Source organism: Humulus lupulus, chromosome 2 (assembly GCF_963169125.1).
Source record: "Humulus lupulus chromosome 2, drHumLupu1.1, whole genome shotgun sequence".
Classification (NCBI taxonomy): Eukaryota; Viridiplantae; Streptophyta; class Magnoliopsida; order Rosales; family Cannabaceae; genus Humulus; species Humulus lupulus.
In genome coordinates, this window is record NC_084794.1 from 90280349 (window position 1) to 90301263 (window position 20915).

At 38.1% G+C, this 20915-nt stretch overlaps 1 protein-coding gene across 1 annotated transcript; it reads right to left on the minus strand.

Moving 5' to 3' along the window:
- Positions 1–18810: 18810 nt before the first annotated feature.
- LOC133814507 (uncharacterized) lies at positions 18811–19605 on the minus strand. The gene has a single exon (XM_062247456.1). It carries the CDS (start codon positions 19603–19605, stop codon positions 18811–18813), a length of 795 nt encoding a protein of 264 aa, XP_062103440.1.
- Positions 19606–20915: the final 1310 nt, after the last annotated feature.

The following is a 20915-nucleotide window of genomic DNA, read 5'->3' on the forward strand; positions in this document are numbered from 1 at the left end:
AAGTTCCTTAACAAGATTAAGGTAATTGATCTGCCCATTGCTCAATATCTAGAGGGAATTGGCTTTGAAATGTGGAGTAGCGCTTATATTCCTGGTAACTGATACAATATCATGACGAGTAACTACGCAGAAAGCTTTAACAATAACACCAATGAGGTAAGGAGCTTTCCAGTCGCCACTTTTCTTGAATTCATAAGATTCAATCTTCAGTCTTGGTTTGCAGATAGATGTGAAAGAGCTGCAAAAGCAACAACTGTGTTATCACCTGAGATGGAAAAGGATTTGAAGCAAATAGGTGATAAAGAAATTTTCCTGGATGTCCAAGTCCTTGGTCATCATGAATTTCTTGTGGTCGATGGTAATGGTGATGGTGAGGTGAACTTGGCCACAAAATCATGCTCTTGTTGCATGTTCCAAACCATTGGGATACCCCGTGTACATGCTTTTGCTACAGCCAGAAAAAGAAGCATAAACATTTACTCATTATGTTCCTCTAACTATAGAATCGAGGCATTGAGGGACACTTATAAAGATACTATTTATCCTGTTGGGAACGAGTATGAATGGGTATCCCTGATCACATCAGAGATACGGTTGTCGGCGTCCCCATTGAGAAAACTCCTGTAGGAAGGCCTAGGAAGCAGAAAGTGGGTAGGCGAAAGACAAACCGCTATGCTTCACGTGGGGAAAAGATCGTCAAGCCACGTACGTGTAGTAGATGTGGTGGTAGTGGGCACAATAGGAAGTCATGTAAGGATAGGATTTAAAAATTTGTGCTATGCAATTATTCAATTGATTTTGCTGCATTTATTATTATGACTCTATCGAGGCCTATCGAGGCAGATTTGGTTAGTATTATTTTTTAGCTATCGAGGCTTATCGAGGTAGTTCGTTTGACCCATCGAGTTTTGTCGAGGCAGACAAATTATGTGAATTTAGTAGTTTTTTATTTAATAACTTTTTCAAAAAATAATGTTTAGTAAAATATAATATACAAAACTAACTATATGCTATACTATACAAGAGGTGTATCAAGAAAATGTAAAGAGCATCACTGGGACAAATTCTGATAGAATAAGTCCACACACCATTTGGTCCTGAAATGCTGGATGTTCTCATCGATAACGGTATCGGTTGGTAGCATGGCAACCAAATGCTCGATATGTTTGATGGCAAACATACCACAATCCTCACTGCATATAAAGGATTTTGTGTCAATAGAAGATAAAAATAACTTTAATATTTAGATTTCAAAATACATTAATTAAATAGGGGAATACCTTGTCTTAGTCTGAGGACACTCCTGAGGAGGAATACGACAATATGAAAAAGGCTTTGCGTTCTGCTCAGGATATGTATGGAGGTTGTCATGGTCATCAAACATGCCAGAACACCATAACAACGAAGGCAACAATAAGCACCAAGGCTTGATCACTTCTTCCAACAGAGTCGGACTAAGCACGCTATGGTTGGAATCATAAATGTTGTTGCACCACGTTGGAATGGAGACTTCAATGGCGATCCAATGTGCGACTTTCTCGACGTGCAAGGAAAAATATACTTTACTCATCTTTTTCCAGGATACGAGGAATTGATTATCATTGCCCTTCAACATTTTCAGCACATCGTCGTCCCATGTATACTTAGTGTCGGTCTCTCTGAAATGATTCCAACGACCTAGGCACACTTGGGGGAAGGTGTTGTTCATGATCGCAGCATCCTGCCGAAATGCAGCATGATAAAAGTGGCGTCGGCGGTGTTTCATGTGAAAAGCGGCATCAATATGCTGAAAAAACATGAAAATTCGTTAGTACCATCAATATATTTTAAGATTGAATTAAATACATAAATGTAATTTACATACCGAATCCCAAAGCCAAGTCTGGACTGTGTGCAACTGCAAGAACCATGCCACATCGTGCGTCCCAGTATGGACGTTTCGATCTCTCTTGTTGTTGATCTTCCCGATGATCCACTTATGGAAGCTCTTCTCCTGCTGCAGGTCACACTTCCTCAAAGGTTCAGTAACTAGCCCCTGTTTATCTTGTCTCATCCTCTTCATTGGGTCGGTGAAGTCATCAAAACGCTTGGGCCTGCATTTCTTGCTGACAACTTCAAGGCCAACTGCCTCCTCAGGCTATAGTACTCGTACACTGGGACTGTCGGCATCACTGGCAACTATAGATGTCTGGGCCTGTGGAGTGGAGCGTTGATCACCGGGCTCATAGTCCGCAGGTAAGATATCAGACTCTGTATCTAATTTTACGTGGGTGGATTGACCTGGGAGCACTGAAAGTAGCTGCGCCAACTAAGCCATGATCGTAGTCTGATTCTGAAGTAAGGTTGCCTGGCCCTCCTCAACCCTCTTGAGCATCTGCATCAATTGCTCATAATCAAGCTGGGCAATCTGACTAGAGGAAGGTGCACAGGCCTGTGCAGTGCCCTTCTCAACCCTCAGGACATCCTCGTAAAAAATGGAGGCTTCCTTTGCAACTTTTGCCTGCTTCTCTGCCTCCTTCTCAAGTACTACTTCCTCCGCTGCAGTCCCAGCCTCCCCCACAGTTGATTCCAACTTAGGGAATAACTTGGAATCAACTTCTGGGAGGCTATTGTAGTAGACTACCTCACCGGGACGTGGCTTCAGCATGGAAAATACCACTAATTGCATGGTTGAATAACATGTGTCAAAAAAACTATAATAAAGTAAATCGTTAATCAATTAGTTTGTGACATTTAACAAGATAAAATGGAACTTACTCGACGGTTGGCGAATATAGGAACCAACTGAGTTGTCGAAATAGTGATATCGGTCTTCGTAGCCCAGCTAAGCATCCTCAGAATCTTGTTCCCACTGTACTCACTGAACTTACTCCTGAGAGCTGGCATGGCCTCAAAAGCCCAGTAAAGAAGTGCAGGTGCATAGCTATAGAAACTATACTTCGCCTCCTTCTGATTTTTGCTTGAACCCTCTTTCTTCTTCTCCTCTTAGTGTTTCAATTGCTTCTTCATGTCCTTCTGAACTCCTCTAATAACCTTCTTAAATGGCAACTTCCCCCATGGATACTTGAAAAAGTAATTAAGATCCTCAACCATCTTAAGGGAATCACCCCATATCGTCGTTGTCTTCTTTGGGGAATTCAGTACCCCCTCTATCAAATAGCACAAACCCAGCTTAAATGCATCTTCTGGGTTTTTCGAGGCCTTCAAAGCATCTTCCAACTGGCCGAAACTAACCCTCGAATTACCATTAAAGTATTCATGGATGATTCGATCACTTGGAAGATGCTCACTCAACTCGTTTGGGGACAGGGTGTTCCCAAAATTCAGCTCGGTTACTAGGGAAAACTCTGCAATCCCAAATTTGCAAAGAATGTTGCCCAAGTAGAAGTGGCCCTCTTCAACCTTCTTGCTTTCCACCTTCCACAACTTAAGCTGATGCAGTAGAACCCCAGAAAAATTAAATGACTTAGCCTTGAAAAATTGTCCCAACGGGCATGCCTTTGCCCGTTCAATTAGCCCATGCCTCTTAAATTCCTCTATAAGGGTTTCCATGTAAGGACTACCCCTATAAGTGACACGACCAGGAAAGTGCTTCTCCAATGGCACAATCAATTTAGGCATCTAAAAAAAACAAAAAAAATGTTAAAAATGTAAAACAATCTGGTAACTATCGAGTCTTATTGAGTTCTATCGAGGCCTATTGAGGCAGGTGCTAAGATCAGCCATATGCCTAATATCATCTGGTTACTATCGATTCCTATCGAGGTAGGTGCTAAAATCATCCATATACATAATATCATCTGGTTACAATCGAGGCCTAACGAGGTAGGTGCTAAAATCAGCCATGTACCCAATATCATCGAGTCCTATAGAGGCCTATCGAGGCAGAGGCTAAATCATCCATATGGCCAATAGCATCGAGTCCTATCGAGGTCCATCGAAGTATATGCTAAAATTTGTCTATATGCCTAAAATATCATCAAGTCGTATCGAGTCCCATCGAGGCCTATCGAGGCACAATCAAATCCAGACCCTAACATATACTATCGAGTCCTATTGATTTCTATCAAGGTGCATAAAAAATCTTGAAAAAAACCTAGATTTTGTCATACCCCATCCCCGATCTATCCTATGAACAAAAAATTAACAAATAAACAAGGTCCAGACAATTAATTGCATACTAAACAAGTAAATCCCTGACCTTTGCCTATTTCGGGGTTGTTTAGTTTCATTCTAGCGAAAATACCCTACTCCGGCAATGGTTTCTTGCCACTTTCTGTGCTGCCGTGGTTGTGGAAGACAATGTGGGAAACACTGTACGGAAGAAGAGTGAGAGTTTATGGAGATTTTGGTATTTTGGTTTCGGGCCGAGAATAGAGAGAGTCGAGAGAGTAGAGAGAAAGTGGGAAACAAATAAAATGAGTATTTTTGGAACTAATGTAAATACTAGCATCAAATGCATATGTACACAATGGATAGAGTATTTTTTCTACGTACCCATTTAATGCATGAATAGCCAAATTTCCCAATATATATATATATATACGCACGCTGCGCGCACTATGAAATCAACGTAATACTGAACAAATTTGAGAACCTGAACATAATGGCGTTCTTTCCCAGCAAAGGTGGCAGAAAATTCATGATGATGTTACTTTCAGGTGACATTCGATTCGGCAACCCATACTATGGCCAAATTTCAAGATCTTGGTGCCTAATTCTTCGTCTCTAAATAAAGATCCCAGTCATATAAACATCTAGACAATCGGTGCTCAGATCAGAGACTTATGGCATAAAAAATGTCACAGAGGCTGCAAAATTTCGACGCCGACTCTCGGTGCTTTCGCGAGGCCTCCTTGACGATGGATTTTGGCCTAAAGAGCCATTATGTTTAAGGAATAAAATTTCCCAAGAATATGGGTCTGATTCTTGACCTTTTGATAAATTTTCATAAGTTTGACCTATCTTTGGCTCCGTGTCTCAGCTAGGTTCTACTTCAGCAACCTCTGCTTCTCAACCGGGCTCTGCTTCTGTAGGCTCTGCACCTTAACTGGGTTCCACGCCTCTGCAAGGCTTTTTACCTTTGTCGGATTCTGCGCCTCTGATAGGCTCCGCCTCGGCTAGGCTGTTAGCCTCTGCAAGGCTCCGCCTCTATCCGACTCTGCCTATGCCAGATTCACCTCTACGAGTCCCTTGTTTCACTGTTGTCTCCATTTCCTGGTTATCTACTGTACTTTTCTTGCTATTATATCCAAAATATTAATTTTATTCTCATAGTGGGGTTAGGAATTGAATGCTTAATGCATTAAAAATATGATGTAAATGGTTAAAACTCTTAAATCTTGAATGGGAAATGGACAAAGTAAGGATGCTACTTGAAAAATCCATATGCGTGCACATAGTACTGGACCATTTTACACATACAATGCCAACATATCAGGTATATACATATCTATACATATATATACTTTATATTAATTCAAAATCAAGAATGAACAAATCTGATTCAAAGAACTTGATTACAGTGTGGCTCAATTTCGTAAACGTGAATTGAAATCTCTTGGTGATTGATCTTGGCAGAGACCTTTGGGCCGATTAACCTTCACAATTGATATTGGTTTGAAGATCTCTTGGTTTGAAGATCATGTTTCTCTAAGTAAATTTCTCCAAAATAGAATATAAATCTTGGCCTTTTGATCTAGTTACCACAAACAATGCCAATTGTTGAAGCAATAATTTGATCTTTCTATTTCTGGGAGTACTTTCTCCAAACTCGTTGGTTCTTTGTTCTTCTTTGATCAAATTAGGATCTCCAATGACTGTTGAATCACATGGAGATACCTCTAAGAAAGACAATACGATACTTAAGTCAGTATGGTACACTACGATGCTTAAGTCAGGATGGTGTTTATTTGTATAGAATAAGAAATAGAAAAACCAGAGTTATGAATAATGACAATGTATCAATGACCCCCAAATAACATATCATAAATAATTATTTATAGATAAAGAGATGGGTAAAAGTGGCAGAAAAAGTCTCACTATGATTGGCCGAAAGCCCACTATTTTTCCCATCTGTTTACCATTTTAAATTTGTTCTTAGCAGAAGCTAAGATAGAAAGACATTGCCTTATGATTTCTCATCTTTTATCTACTTTCTTTACTTCCGCATCTGTCTTAATAAAACGATGTGTTTTGCTAAAAATGTATTTTTAGAAAGTTGCCCATGCAGAATATTTTGGACCTAACACTTATGTAACAAAAAAAAAAATCTATACATATGTTGTAACGTCCCAGAAATTTAGAAAGATAATTCAAGCTTAAGTTAGCGTGCCGGAGGGTGTAATTTAATATTTGTGCAATTACGTGTGTGTAATTATGAATATAAATGTGATTATGTGAATTTAATTGTGTTTAAAGTCACATGCTTTGTAAACATGGGCATTTCTGTAAAATTGAACCCGTTGAGGGTATGCGTGTGGATTTATGCTATGTGCATTGTGTTTCGGCATTTGGGGATCCTGTCCCATGGTATTAGCGGAAAGCCACAAATATGGTTATTGGTGTTTAGTTGTGAGTGGTAACAAGTGGTAACTCTTGGTGTTAGTAACTTTTGTGAAATTAGTGGGAATAAGTGATATTTTTTAAAAAGAGTAAAAGGACTAGGTTGCCCTTGAGGTTTAGTATAGAAGTGAGTTAGAGGGAGGGGTAGAATGGTCATTTAGGCTCTAAATTAGACAAACCCATAGCTGAAGGTTAGCTTTCACGCTCTAGGCTTCTCAAGAGTCCCTTGGTCATTTGGTTCAAGTTTTCAAGAAGAAAGAGGAGAGCACAAGACTAGGTAGCTGGTTTTTGAACGAAATTGGAAGTGAATTAAAATTGAGGAAGAGATCAGCAGCCATCCACACCTAGGAATCTTGAAATCTAAGAAGAGGTAAGAGTTTTTCATGTGGTTTTAGGTCTTTTATGTTGTTCTTGAGGATTGTGAATTTGATTTTTGAATTTGGGTTTTGGGATGAAGTTTTGAGGAACTTAAGCTTGGGAATTTGAGGATCGAAGCTTGGAGTGGCATTGGAGGTAGCCTAGGGTCGAAATTCTCCTCTAAAGGTAAGGATTCCTTTAAGTTTTTGAAAAGTTTCTGGCTAGGGTTAAGCTTTGTGCAATTTTAGATCATTGAGTGATGTGGAGTTTGAATGTGAGTTTGGGTTTTTTTATATGCACATGTGTTTTTTATGTTGTTTATTTGGAGTTTTGAATCTAATTGGGACTTGGGTACACTTGGGGAATGATTTGGGTAAGCTTGGGTTCGGAGAAATGGTGGAAAAACCAGTGTTCGTTTCTGCATTTTGTAGGAGCGCTGCTCTTTGGGTGCAATAGCGCTAGGGGTCCTTCTGCGTTCTGTAAGTAGCGCTAGGCAAAATTCAGGAAGGCAAATTTTCAGTTTTTGAGAATTTGGTCCGAGAGCTCGGGGGTCAATTCCACCACCTCGTTTGGTGGAATTGGAGTTCTCGAGAGCATGGGATTGGTTTATGGAATCAAATTGTAATGAGGATGCTATTTATGGTTTGTGACTAGGTGACCACTTGGGCTTTGGGACAGGATCGTACTCAGGGTCTGTCTCTTGTAATCGAGTGCTTGTATAAAAGGTAAGAAAACTGTTGTACCCGTAGAGCAGGGTGTGGCCCTATTGTTTGTATTGCAGGGTGTGGCCGTAATGTTTACGTTTAATATGCGGTTAAATATCTATGAATAGTATGCTATGTGATGCATGTTTGTGAGTGAACGATAGAGGCCAAGAACGGCGAAGGACGGGAATGGCGAAGGCCGAGAACGACAAGAAGTCGGGAACAGCAAGGGACCGGGATCGGCGTTGAGCATGCTGAATGCAGGCCGTTAGGGTGAGACCCTCCTAGGGTGTTGGAGCCACCCTCTCGGTGAAGACCGTGAACCCAGGACCTGGTAAAGCGCCTGAGACGACGTTAGCTGCTATGTATTTAGCATGTTGGCTGTGTTGTTGTATATTGTGGATTGTTATGTATATGTCATATGTTTTGTGTTGAGTTTTCTTGATGGGCTTCGGCTCATGGGTGCTCTATGGTGCAGGCAAGGGCAAAAGAATGGTCGACCAACCATGAGTACGAAGAGCGTGGAGCGACGAGTACATGTTTGGTCTACTTAGCTGCCACGGCGAGGGATATTTTGGGAAAATGTACTGTAATGGTTGTTTTATCGCCTAGGTCGACCTTAATTGTATTTTTGAGTTGTAAAGTATTTTCTAAACAGTATTTTGGGATCCCGTCTGTATAACTTTTCCAAGATTTCAATGAATGACCAAATTTTTATACTTTATGTCTTTAAACGAGTTTTATTTTAGTTTGGTCACACTTTTAACCTAAAACATCGATTATCGAGCTAATGACACATTTTTAACACACATAGTAACGACTCTAAGGAAGTAGGATGTTACATATGTGTTGACGTGAAGATTTGTGAAGGAGAAAGCTATCAAACAAATGAGAATAAACGTGGTTGGGAAATAAGTAATGTCATAGAAAAATAAGGAACACTGAAGGTTTATAGTGGTTCGACTAAACTAATCATCCTAAGTTCACTGATTGTTATATTATTACTCTCTAATGGAGTTGTTTGAATATAAAAATGTCAGCTCGTTCACTCTTGTTCTTTCTCTCTATTTATAGGGACGATGAGGCAATAATGAGTCCTTCAATTGTCATATTTTGATTATATAATTCATGCTAATTAGCACCGTTTGGGGTAAACTAAATCAGCGAGAAATTACTCACTTTCCTATTCTCATTGCTGGCAATTTCTTTATCCTTTTATAAATTGATTTACCGTTCAATACGTTATATAGATATTTGTTTCAATGTTAGTTGAACTTGACCTGGACTCTTGATATATTCTTCAACTAGCCCATATTTATTCGTTGCTATTGTGTTATTCCGAGCTACTCCTGCTCGTACAAGTGTTAAATCACTTTGGGGATGACTTTCCTAATCTGCTTGATTATCTTCTTATGTTGAGTTGGCCATTTTGTAGATATCTTCATTCATAAGAATTGGTATTCCATTCACTAGATTTAGGAACTTAATCAACTTCAACCCTAGCTATATTGGTTCTCCATCCATGCAGGCTGTTAATGTTATATTATTTTATAAATAATATAATATTTTAATTAAATAAAATATGTGACAAATAATAGGGTGTGACAAATAATATTTTGTCAAATGTAACATATAGTGCAGAGTTACAATTTAATAAATGATGATCAGAATAATTTTTTTAACATATAGAGTGGAGTTACAATTCTTAAGAAATGATGATCATGAGTTTTGTAACTCTCATTCGCCAATTGGTGTGTAAAATGAGTTACACATATTGGGTTTGATTTTCATTACCTATAATATTTGATAGTTGTTGTGTGCATGTTTTTAACTCCCAATGAGGTTTAGAAAATCAAATGGTGGATGAGAACTCTATAAATATAGATTATTTTGCTCGCTTGCATGTATGTGAAAAAACACACTACATAGATAAAACACTTGTGAGGACATGCTCATCTTTAGAACACTATGATGAGTGTGAGAAAATGTTTAATAAATCTTTATAAGCAATTGTAGAGAGTATTCCCAAAGTGTTCTCACGAGGGAGGAAATAATTTTTAAGACAAATGTTTTGAACCTTATTTAAGCCTTGAGATCTTCATCTTCTACATCCTATACTTATGATAACTTACACAAGATATATGTAATCTATTCTCATCTTTTTCCTTCACTTATATAATATTAATAATTAATATTGTATATATTTTGTGTTAATTTTGGTTGCAATCATCTCCATTGTTATATATTTGTAAAAGTGAAGTGTATATTTCAGATTGATAGTAGTTGCCCACGCTAGTTTTTGAGCCTTTCTTTTATTTTTTAACTGTTGTATATTGATTGGTCAAAAATCTTGGATAACAATATGATACTCCAGTCTCCTATATCGATTGACATAACTAAGGTAGTCTTTGGTTTGCTAAAATGGAATTGGAATGATAATAAGAAGGGAAAATACCATTTTAGCCCCTGTGTCGAATATACAATTGGCCACTATGTTTTGTTAAATGACAATTTAAATCTTGTGCTTTACAAAATGGATCAAAATAGTACCCTTGATCCGATTTTGGTCAAAATATTTTCAATTATAAGATCAATTTTTGGGTCGTTAGCAATGCAATGGGTTTAGAGAAGCAGAGAAGGTGGTCGAGGAGCTGAGAAAGAAATATTATATTTGAAAATATTTTGACCAAATTCGTGTCTAGAATAGTATTTTGATCTATTTTTAAAAAAAATAAGGTCTGAATTGTCATTTAACAAAAGACAAGAGCTAATCGTGTATTTAGAAAAAATATAGGTGCTAAACTGGTATTAGCCCTAATAAGAATAATATTTCTATGTTTGATTAAATTTCATAATCATCATTGAAATATTAATTATTATTATTATTTTTTGGGTAAATACCATTTTGGACCATGTGTTTTGCAAAATTTACAGATCGGACCTTGTGTTTTGCAAAATAGAATAAAATAATACATTGAGCCCAATTTTGGTCAATTTTTTTATATATGACCAAAATACCCCAAGCTTTTAATTTTATTTTGATATTAATTTGATTTAATGTATTTTGTATTTTTGGAATAAATAAAAAACATTTTTAAAAAAAATTAATAAAAAATTGAAATAAAAACAAGTTACCTTTTTTTAAAATGAAAAAAAAAAAAAAAACTTCACAGAGCCCCGTCTTTTCGTCTTCCTCACTCAAACGAAGAACAACAGTTGGCCACCATTGTTGACGAAGAAGCTTCTGATCAAAGATTTGTTCTCTGTGCATTTCTCCTTGGCATAAGAGCAAATGAAGAGCTAGGGCATACAGGTACTGTTTTTTCTTCATTCTTTCTTATCTTTGTAATCATTTTAATAGTATTTCATTCTCTATTCCCCCTTTTCTATCTATTTTTGTCTCCTTCCTCCTATCCATTTTTCTTTTTCTCTATGATGTATATATCATGGGTGGGTGTTCAATTTTTGGTTGAGTTTATGTTTTTTTTACCTGGGTGGAAACCAAAAGGGGGGTTTCGAATTGGGTATTTAAGGGTAATATGATGTTTTAGGGTTTCATGTCTTCTATTTGAATTTGGTTTGTGTCATACGGTTGCATTTGGTAACAGGGCAATGACATCCTACAACAACAATTCATTTTCCCAAAATGGTGGAAGATTTAGAAATAGAAGATGCATGTGTGGCAAAAAAAATGTCATGTGAGGATTAGTGAATCAATTAATAACCCAAACAGGCATTACCTTCGCTATCTCTTTGGGGAGAAAGGGTGTCATTACTTTTCATGGTGGGTAGAAGGAGATTTTGTAAACGAAGGTTTTGAAAAGGGAGATAGAGACCAAGAAGAAACTTCATTTTGATATGATCCAATTGTTTTAAAAAGATTACAAAGAACGGAAGAAAATGTAGCTACTAGGAACTTGTTGGTGAAGATTTTGGGAGCAATAAGTGTGTTATTGATGTTCTTAATTTTGTGTATGACAATGAAGGTGTAATAGTTAGTGGTATGACAATGAAGATGTAATGATTAGTGGGTTTTGGATTCAATTCTTGAAGTTGTACTTGACTTTGCATTTATAAAAAACTAATGTCAGTTTGTTTATTATCAATTTGGGTTGTTACTGTTTAATGATGCCAATATTAGAGGATTGTTGTATAATTGCCAAGGCAAAGTAACCATAAATCATAATTGAATCAAAATGAGAAACCAAAATACATTAATATTACATTTAAACCTGCTAAAGTTTAGTGTGCAAAGCACTAACCAAAACATGGAAACCATCTAATTTTGTGTGTCCAAAGCACTAAACAGAACATATAAACTTGCTACATTTTAGTGTCCAAAGAACTAACTAAAACATGTAAACCTGGTAATCCTTAGTGCCAATAGCAAACACCCAGGCATACAAAGAGCATTACATTTCAAAATACAACAATTTCAACAACACATATTTCAAAAGACACCAACTTTGGAAACTTCACTAACTTCACTATGTAGGCTAACTCCGGAAGAGATCTTGGGGTGCTTCAAGTGTGTTAAGCTCTTCTATATTCTGTGGTATCTGTTCTTCAATTCCTTTTGAAGGTTGATAATTTTCTTGAAATCATAAAGTAGTTAAAAACACTCCAATGATTTACATTGGGAAATTTGACTATTGATGCATTAAATAGGGTACCATAACAAAAATACCCTACCCACTATATAAATATCCATTTGATCCTAGTAGTTTCCTTAGTTCCAAAAATACCCTTATCATTTGTTTCCCACTTTCTTTCTCTACTCTCTCAGACTCTCTCTATTCTCTCCCTCACTATCTTGGTCCCGAAACCAAAATCCCCAAAATCTCTCACTCTCATTTCGCATTCACTTTCGAATCTGTGGGCATTTTCTTCCACGACCATGACCTCACATTAGTGCCGAGAAATCTCGACCGGAGTAGGCGGGTAGGCGAGAAAACCCAAGTGTGGAAAATATATTATGATATATTATTTCTTTGAGAGCACTGCCGTTTAAATAGGCACTTTACAAACTATAGAATAATTTGGTATTAAATACCAAATATTCTAGGGTAATTACAATGGTACTAAATCAACCTAAAATCCTCCTAAAAAGGAAAAAATATATTGTGTACAGATTGGTTTCCCATTCTTGAGGGATACTGAATTAATTAAAATAATAACAGAAAATAAAAAAACAATATTTGCTACACCCTCCCTTAAGCTGGTGCATAGAGATTCCACATGCCCAACTTGAAAACAATCTCATTAAAACTGTCTTTCGATAAGCCTTTAGTCAGAATATCAGCCTGCTGTTGTTTGCTGGGAACATACACAACACATAACTCTTTCTCTTCAATTTTTTCTTTAATGAAGTGTCTATCCACTTCCACATGCTTCGTCCTATCATGATGAACTGGGTTATGTGCAATGCTGATTGCTGTTTGAAGTTTCAGCTCTTCAAATATACGTTTAATCCAGATTAGCTCGCATACTCCTTGAGCAAGAGCTCTAAGTTTCGCTTCTACACTACTACTGACTGTTTTTTACTTCTCCAAGTAACTAAGTTCCCCCAAACTTTGGTACAATAGCCTGTGGTTGATCTTCCATCCTCAACTGATCCTACCCAATCAAGATATGTGAATGCCTCCACACCTCGTTTTTCATTTTTCTTGAACAATAAGCCAGTCCCAGGTGTTTTCTTTAGGTGACGTAAGATTCTGTACACAGCTTCTAAATGTTCTTCAAGAGGATTGTGCATGTATTGACTAACTAGGCTCACAGCGAAAGCAATGTCGGGTTGGGTATGAGACAAGTAGATTAGTTTACCCACTAATCGTTGATACATTCCCTTGTCTACCATCTTCTCCTTCGTATTCTTTTTGTACTTGCCTTTTGGTTCAACTGGAGTTGTTACAGGTTTACAACCACTCGTTCCGGTTTCTTTGAGAAGATCCAGAATGTATTTTCTCTGTGATATTGAAATTCCTTGTCTAGTCCTTGCCATCTCCATACCTAGAAAGTATTTCATAGGTCCAAGGTCTTTCACTTCAAACTCCTGGGCTAGTACACCTTTAAGCTTGTCTTGCTCTTCATAATCATCACCTGTTATTATCATATCATCGACATAAACAATGAGGATAGTCACCTTACCCTCTTGTGAGTGTTTGAAAAACAATGTGTGATCAGATTGAGCTTGTTTGTAACCATGCCTTTTTATCACCTGATTAAATCTTTAGAACCACACCCTGGGAGACTGTTTTAGACCATAGAGAGATTTTTTCAGATGACGTACATTCTCTTTTCCATATCTGTCTTCGAAGCCTGGATGGATTCTCATATAAACTTCTTCCTCCAAATATCCATTGAGAAAGGCATTTTTGATGCCTAGCTGTTGTAAGGGCCAATCTAGATTGGCAGCAATAGATAACAGGACCCTCACAGTATTTAGCTTTGCAACAGGAGCAAATGTCTCGTTGTAATCTACACCATGTGTTTGAGTGAACCCCTTTGCAACTAGTCTTGCCTTGTATCGGTCAATTGTTCCATCAGCCTTATGCTTAACTATAAACACCCATTTACACCCTACCACATGTTTATCTCTAGGCCGATTGACAATTTTCCATGTGGTGTTGGCTTCTAATGCCCCAATTTCGTCATACACTGCTTGCTTCCATTCTTTTTGTGCAAGTGCCTCGGCAATATCCTTGGGAACTACCACTTGCTCAACTTTTGACAGGAAGGCTATATGAGGAGTGAGTTTACTATAGCAAATATATCTGGACATTGGGTGTTAAGTACAACTCCGAACTCCCTTTATTTTGGCAATAGGTAACTCAGACTCAGGTTCAATCACACTGGAAGACTCAACATTAGGAATATTATCAAGTGAAATAGGTTCAAGAGAAGGATTACTTACATCAGGAGTAGTCTGTGGATCAGATTCATGAGATGTTGGAGCATTAGTGGATTGTATTATTTGATGATGTTTTGGTCGCCGAGAGTAGACTAAGAGCTCCTTAGTCTTAGGTGGCTGAGATTGTTGTTGCTCAGATGAGTTTGGAAACTCTGAAATTTCAAGAAAAGCCTTAGGAAGATAGGTATCCCAACTAGAAACATCACTCACTGTCCCTCCTTGAAGTGAAAGGTTGGGATAAAAGGGTTTTTCTTCATGAAATGTAACATCTATGGAGACATAGAGATGACGAGTAGGGGGATGATAGCACTTGTATCCCTTTTTTGTAGAAGAATAACCCAAAAAAATGCATTTAAGGGCTCTAGGATCAAACTTAGATCGGTTTGGACCGAGAACATGAACATAAGTAACACACCCAAATGTTTTCAAGGGAAGATTAGAAACCAGCGGTGTATTTGGATATACCTTGAGAAGCATAGATAGAGGACTGTGAAAGTTCAACACTCGAGAGGGCATTCAATTGATAAGATAGGCAGAAGTGAGGATAGCCTCACCCCAAAAATGTTTGGGAACTGAGGTTGTGAACATAATTGCTCTAGCAATTTCCAATAGGTGTCTATTTTTTCGTTCAGCAATCCCATTTTGTTGGGGTGTGCCTGCACATGAACTTTTATGCACAATGTCATGAGAAAGAAGATAATCACCTAAGATGGAGTTGAAATATTCAGTTCCATTGTCAGTGTGTAAGACTTGGAGATTTGCATTGAATTGATTTTTGACCATAGAGTGGAAATTTTTAAAAATCATGGCAGCATCAGATTTGGATTTAAGCAAAAATACCCAACTAACACGTGTGTGATCATCAATAAAAGTGATAAACCATTTTGTATTTGTAGTATTGGTTATTCTAGACGGTCCCCATATATCACTATGAATAAGATTAAAAGGCTGAGTTGATTTGTAGGGGATATAACGAAAAATAGCACGTGTATGTTTGGCGAATTGACAAATTTCACATTTAAGTAAGCTCAAGTCTTTATTCTGAAACAACTTAGGAAATAAATATTTTAAATATGAAAAACTAGGGTGACCTAGTCTATAATTCCACCAAATTATATCATTATTATTGGTAGAAATACAACCAGAAATAAAAGCGTTATCAACTTGAGCAGGAGGAAACGGATCAAAGTAATACAGCCCGCTACATGCCTTCGCATTCCCAATCATCTTCCCCGAGGACATATCCTAAAAATTACAACCAAGTGGTGAGAACGAAGCAAAACATTGTTGATCATGGGTTATTTTACTGACAGAAAGAAGATTACAGGAAAGATTGGGAACATGAAGAACATCATGGAGTATAATGGAAGATGATAATGTAATAGATCCTTTGCCAGCCACAGAAGAAAGAGAACCATCAGCTATTTTAATTTTTTGAGTACTTGGGCAAGGAGTATAAGTGGTAAAGTGACTGGACTGACCAGTCATGTGGTCCGAAGCCCCAGAGTCTACTATCCAGGCAGATTTTTTAGCATTGAAGGAGGCAGAGGTACCTTGAGTGGAAGTAGACGAAGGATCCTATGCGGAAGCATTGGTTGTCGTGCTCAATTGCTGATGGAGTTGAGTGATTTAGGCTGGAGTAAATGGGAAAGGCTTGGGTGGTGCTGCCGTCAAGACTCGACTGTCAGAATTGTTACGATTAGAGGATCGAGGTTTCCAATCAGCAGGTTTCCCATGAATCTTCCAACATGTCTCCTTGGTATGACCAACCTTACTGCAGTGAGTACACCAGAGACGATCACGGCGAGTCCCTCAAGAATCATCACCATTATTAGGACGTCGGGCAGTAAGAGCAGTTTGCTCAGTTTCAGCAGCAAGAGGGGAACCCATCATGACTCTTTTGCGACTCTCCTCCCTACGAACCTCTGCAAAAGCTTCACGAATGGTGGGAAGAGGATTTTTTCCCAAGAGACGACCACGTACCTCATCAAGGTCTCGGTTAAGTCCATGGAGAAAATCAAAAAGTCTCTCTTGATCAAGCATTTTTTTGATAAAATGAGGCATCAGCAGAACATTTCCATTCAGGAACATAAAATAGATCAATATCTTGCCAAAGATTATAAAGAACACCATAATATTGAGTTACCATAAGAGAGTTTTGTCGTTGGTCCCGAAGCCAAGATTTGAGTTCAAAAACTTGAGCAAAATTCTCCAAATCTGAGAAAGCTTCCTGGACAGTTTCCCATATTTCTTGAGCAGTGGAAAGAAACAAATAAGTCTTACCAATATCCACCTCCATTGAGTTGATCAGCCATGCCATGATAAGATAATTCTCGGACTCCCATTTCTCATAAGATGGATCGGCAGGTTCAGGAGTAGCAGTAGAACCAGTCAAATACCCCAAGCGTCCGTGACCACATAGGTACATCTTCACGGATTGGGACCATTGCAAGAAATTTTGACCATTCAATTTGTGGATGGTAATTTGGAGGCAGTTTTGGTGATCAAATGAAGAAGGAGAGGCATTATAAGAGCCCTTGTTGATGGTGGAGTCGTCTGTGGTATCATCAGAGATAGTGGGATCAAGTAAGGTGGCCATGAGGAAGAAGAGAAGGCAGCGATATTGAAGAGAAAAAAAAAAGGGTTGCAATTTCTGAGGGTAGGCTACGATTTCTGAGGGAGAAAAAGAAATTGTGATTCCTAGGGTGAGGGTATCGGCTCTGATACCATGTGGAAAATATATTCTGATATATTATTTCTTAGAGAGCACTCCCATTTAAATAAGCACTTTACAAACTATAGACTAATTTGGTATTAAATACCAAATATTCTAGGGTAATTACAATGGTACTAAATCAACCTAAAATCCTCCAAAAAAGGAAAAAAATATATTGTGTACAGATTTGTTTCCCATTCTTGAGGGATACTAGATTAATTAAAATAATAACAGAAAATAAAAAACAATATTTTCTACACCAAGAGATCGACGAAACAACCCCGAAATTGTCTAGGCCTGGTTTAGTTGTTAATTTTTTATTCATTCAATAGATCGGGGCTGGCGAATGAAGAAATCTTGTTTTTTTTAGATTTTTATTCACCTCGATAGAAATAGATAGGCATTGATAGTATATGTTAGGTTTTGGGTTTGATTGTGCCTCGATAGGCCTTGATAGAATTATGCATACTCTGATTTTTGCATATGCCTTGATAGGTCTCGATAGAGTTAGATATATTATGATTTTACATTGCCTCGATAGGCCTTGGTAGCCCACACAAAATCATAAAATACCTAATTCTATTGAGGCCTATCAAGGTCTATCGAGAACTATCGATGTCTATCAAGGTCTATCGAGGCCTATCGAAATAATGCAAAATCAGAATATGTCTAACTCTATCGAGGCCTATCGAGGCAGATGCAAAAATCAGAGTATGCCTAATTCTATCGAGGCTTGTCGAGGTGTATCGAGGAATAATCAAACCCAGAACCTAACATATACTATCGAGGCCTATCGATTTCTATCGAGGTGAATAAAAATCTAAAAAAAACCCATATTTCTTCATTCCCCAGCCTCGATCTATCCTATGAACAAAAAATTAACAAATAAACCAGGCCTACACAATTTATTGCACAATAAGCAAGTAAATCCCTCACATTTTTCTATTTCGGGGTTTTTTCATCGAACTCTTGGGTATTCTCGCCTACCCGCTTACTCCGGTTGAGATTTCTTGCCACTAATGTGCGGTCGTGGTCATGGAAGACAATGCCCACAGATTCGATAGTGAATGCGAAAGGAGGGTGAGAGATTTTAGGGATTTTGGTTTCGGGATCGAGAGAGTGAGGGAGAGAATAGAGAGAGTTCGAGAGAGTCGAGAGAGAAAGTGGGAAACAAATGATAAGGGTATTTTTGGAACTAAGGAAATACTAGGATCAAATGGACATGTATATAGTGGGAAGGGTATTTTTGTTATGGTACCCTATTTAATTCATCAACAGTCAAATTTCCCTTAATATTTTAGAAATTCATATATAATTTACACAATGCTATCTGAACTGCGATACCATGAGTTCTTCCACGACCTCTGCAACGTGGTATTCCCCTGCCTCTCTTTGTGTTTCCTTGTTCATAACCTGTAATTGGTGCATCAGACATTGTAGCTTGATTGTTGCCTCATCCCCTACCTTTTCCCTTGCCTTGTCCTATAGGTGGAGCTGGAGGTGCTGGTTGTTTGACAAATGGAGGTGCATCGAAAGTACGTCTTGTATGACCAAGTTGGTTACAATTTTTTGCATCTTTTTGTGTTAGAAACTGGCCTCATAGTCCTTTCTTCTCCTACCACTTTCCTTTTGCGGTGTTTTTTTGATCTACCTGGCTGGTTTCTAATGGGTGAGAGCAACAAAGGTGCATCAGCATGTCTAATCCACATAGATTCATCATGGATTGGATGTATCACACTTTCATAAGTAATTCTCCATATTTCAGTTGTGAAATACTCTGAACAATAGTCATTGATATTGGCTCTAGTAAGGTTAATAGATGCAGCTACATGAACACATGAGATGCCTCTAATTTTCCATTGGCCACATATACACCATCCTACATCTAGCCTCACTGCGCACCTTTTGTTCATGTAGTCAACTTGAAATTCATTAGGTCCTACTTGTCTAACTTTAGCATATCTTGCTCTCCTCAATAGTTGTTTAACCTTTAGATGTACCTTTGGTGTTAGCTTTTCATTCCATCTTTCAAATGTGATCCTTCTTGAGCACATTATGTCTGAGTTTTGGATTTGAAGACCTTCTAGAAACTCGATTGGTGGTTTCAAACGTATCTCATCGATCCAATCATTGAAAGATTCAACATGGTTGTTTGTCAGATGCTCGACCTTTGAAGTTGTGTCAAAACAACTCATCGACCAATGTTTAACTTCAATGTCTGTCAGCCACTTGTATTCATCCTTGTTGAACTCCTTAATTTTGTCCATAATACGCAGAAAAGTTTGGAAATTTCCAGTTTCAGCCGCTGCCCAAAACATGTTCTTAAGATTAGAAGTTCCAAACTCTTTCACCATGTTATTTTCAATGTGAAAAAAAAATAACGATGGTGATTATTAGGTACATGACTAACAACCTCAATTAAACCCTGCACCATGTAGAAGAACAAGGCATATGTAAGTATTAATTACAATCAACAAGCAGCCATATATAAGAGAGTTTTTTCCAATCAGCTTAATCAACAAGCACTAAGACCGATTTAATTATTCATGCTCACATAAGCATCAAATATTCTAAACAAGTTAAAAATTGAAGAATAAACAAGTAGAAAAGTTCAAAAATGAAGACTTACCTTCCGCTTATCACTCATTATGTACCAAGGCTGACCATTGGGATGTCTTTGTCTACATTTTTCCATTAACTGCTCCATAAACCACCTCAAACTTTCATTGGTTTCAACCTCAACTGTAACGCCTTGGATAGCCAAGACTGTTACACTGTGTGTTTGTAAAGTGCCAGACCTGCTAACCAGGTCATACTATTAAAATCGTGTCACAGAAGCTATAAAGGAACTAGGGTTAAAAGTGTGTTGGTCTCAAAAGTCACATTTTCATTAAGGAACGTTACTTTTTTACACGGGATCCCAAAAATACAAGTTTAAAGATCGTTTACAAAAGTTATAAAACTCAGGTACAAAAACCAGCCATTCTAAGGCAAAATAAACAGTTAGGTAATCCTTGTCCTGACTCACTCCTCAACCATGGTGATCGAACAGATGGCTATGTACATTTCACCTCGGAGCTCTCCACCTCAGGCCTGGTCCAGCTTGCCCTTGCCTTTACCTGCACCACATAGCACCCGTGAGCCAAGGCCCAGCAAGAAAACACAACAACAACAGAGCACAAGCAATTAGTAGACAAGTCGATATCTCACATTGCATTACATAACTTCAACCATATAATCAATCAGAATAATCAAGTACTCCACATACTAGGCATATCAATTTAGTTACATATACAATTTACAAATGATAACTAGGGCTAGCGCTCACAGGCCGCTCCCTTTGTTATCCCGTTGTCCTTGGCTACCAGTGGCCAATCCGCGCCCTGTGCGCTAATATCATGTACGGCACTCTTAGGCCGCTTTTACATGTCCCATGGCGTAATACAAACATTGACACGATACAATTCTCGGGAGCACTTAGTCCCATCACAATCATATAATCGGGTGCAGTTTTCTTACCTTTCAATTTAATAGCTTTGATCCCTCGACTCCTTGAGCACGATCCCCTTCGAGCCCTAGCGCTCACCTAGCCACAATCATGGCCAAAGTCATTATAAATCCCCATGTTCAAAACCTAGCCCCGGGGCCAATCCCGAGCCCCCGA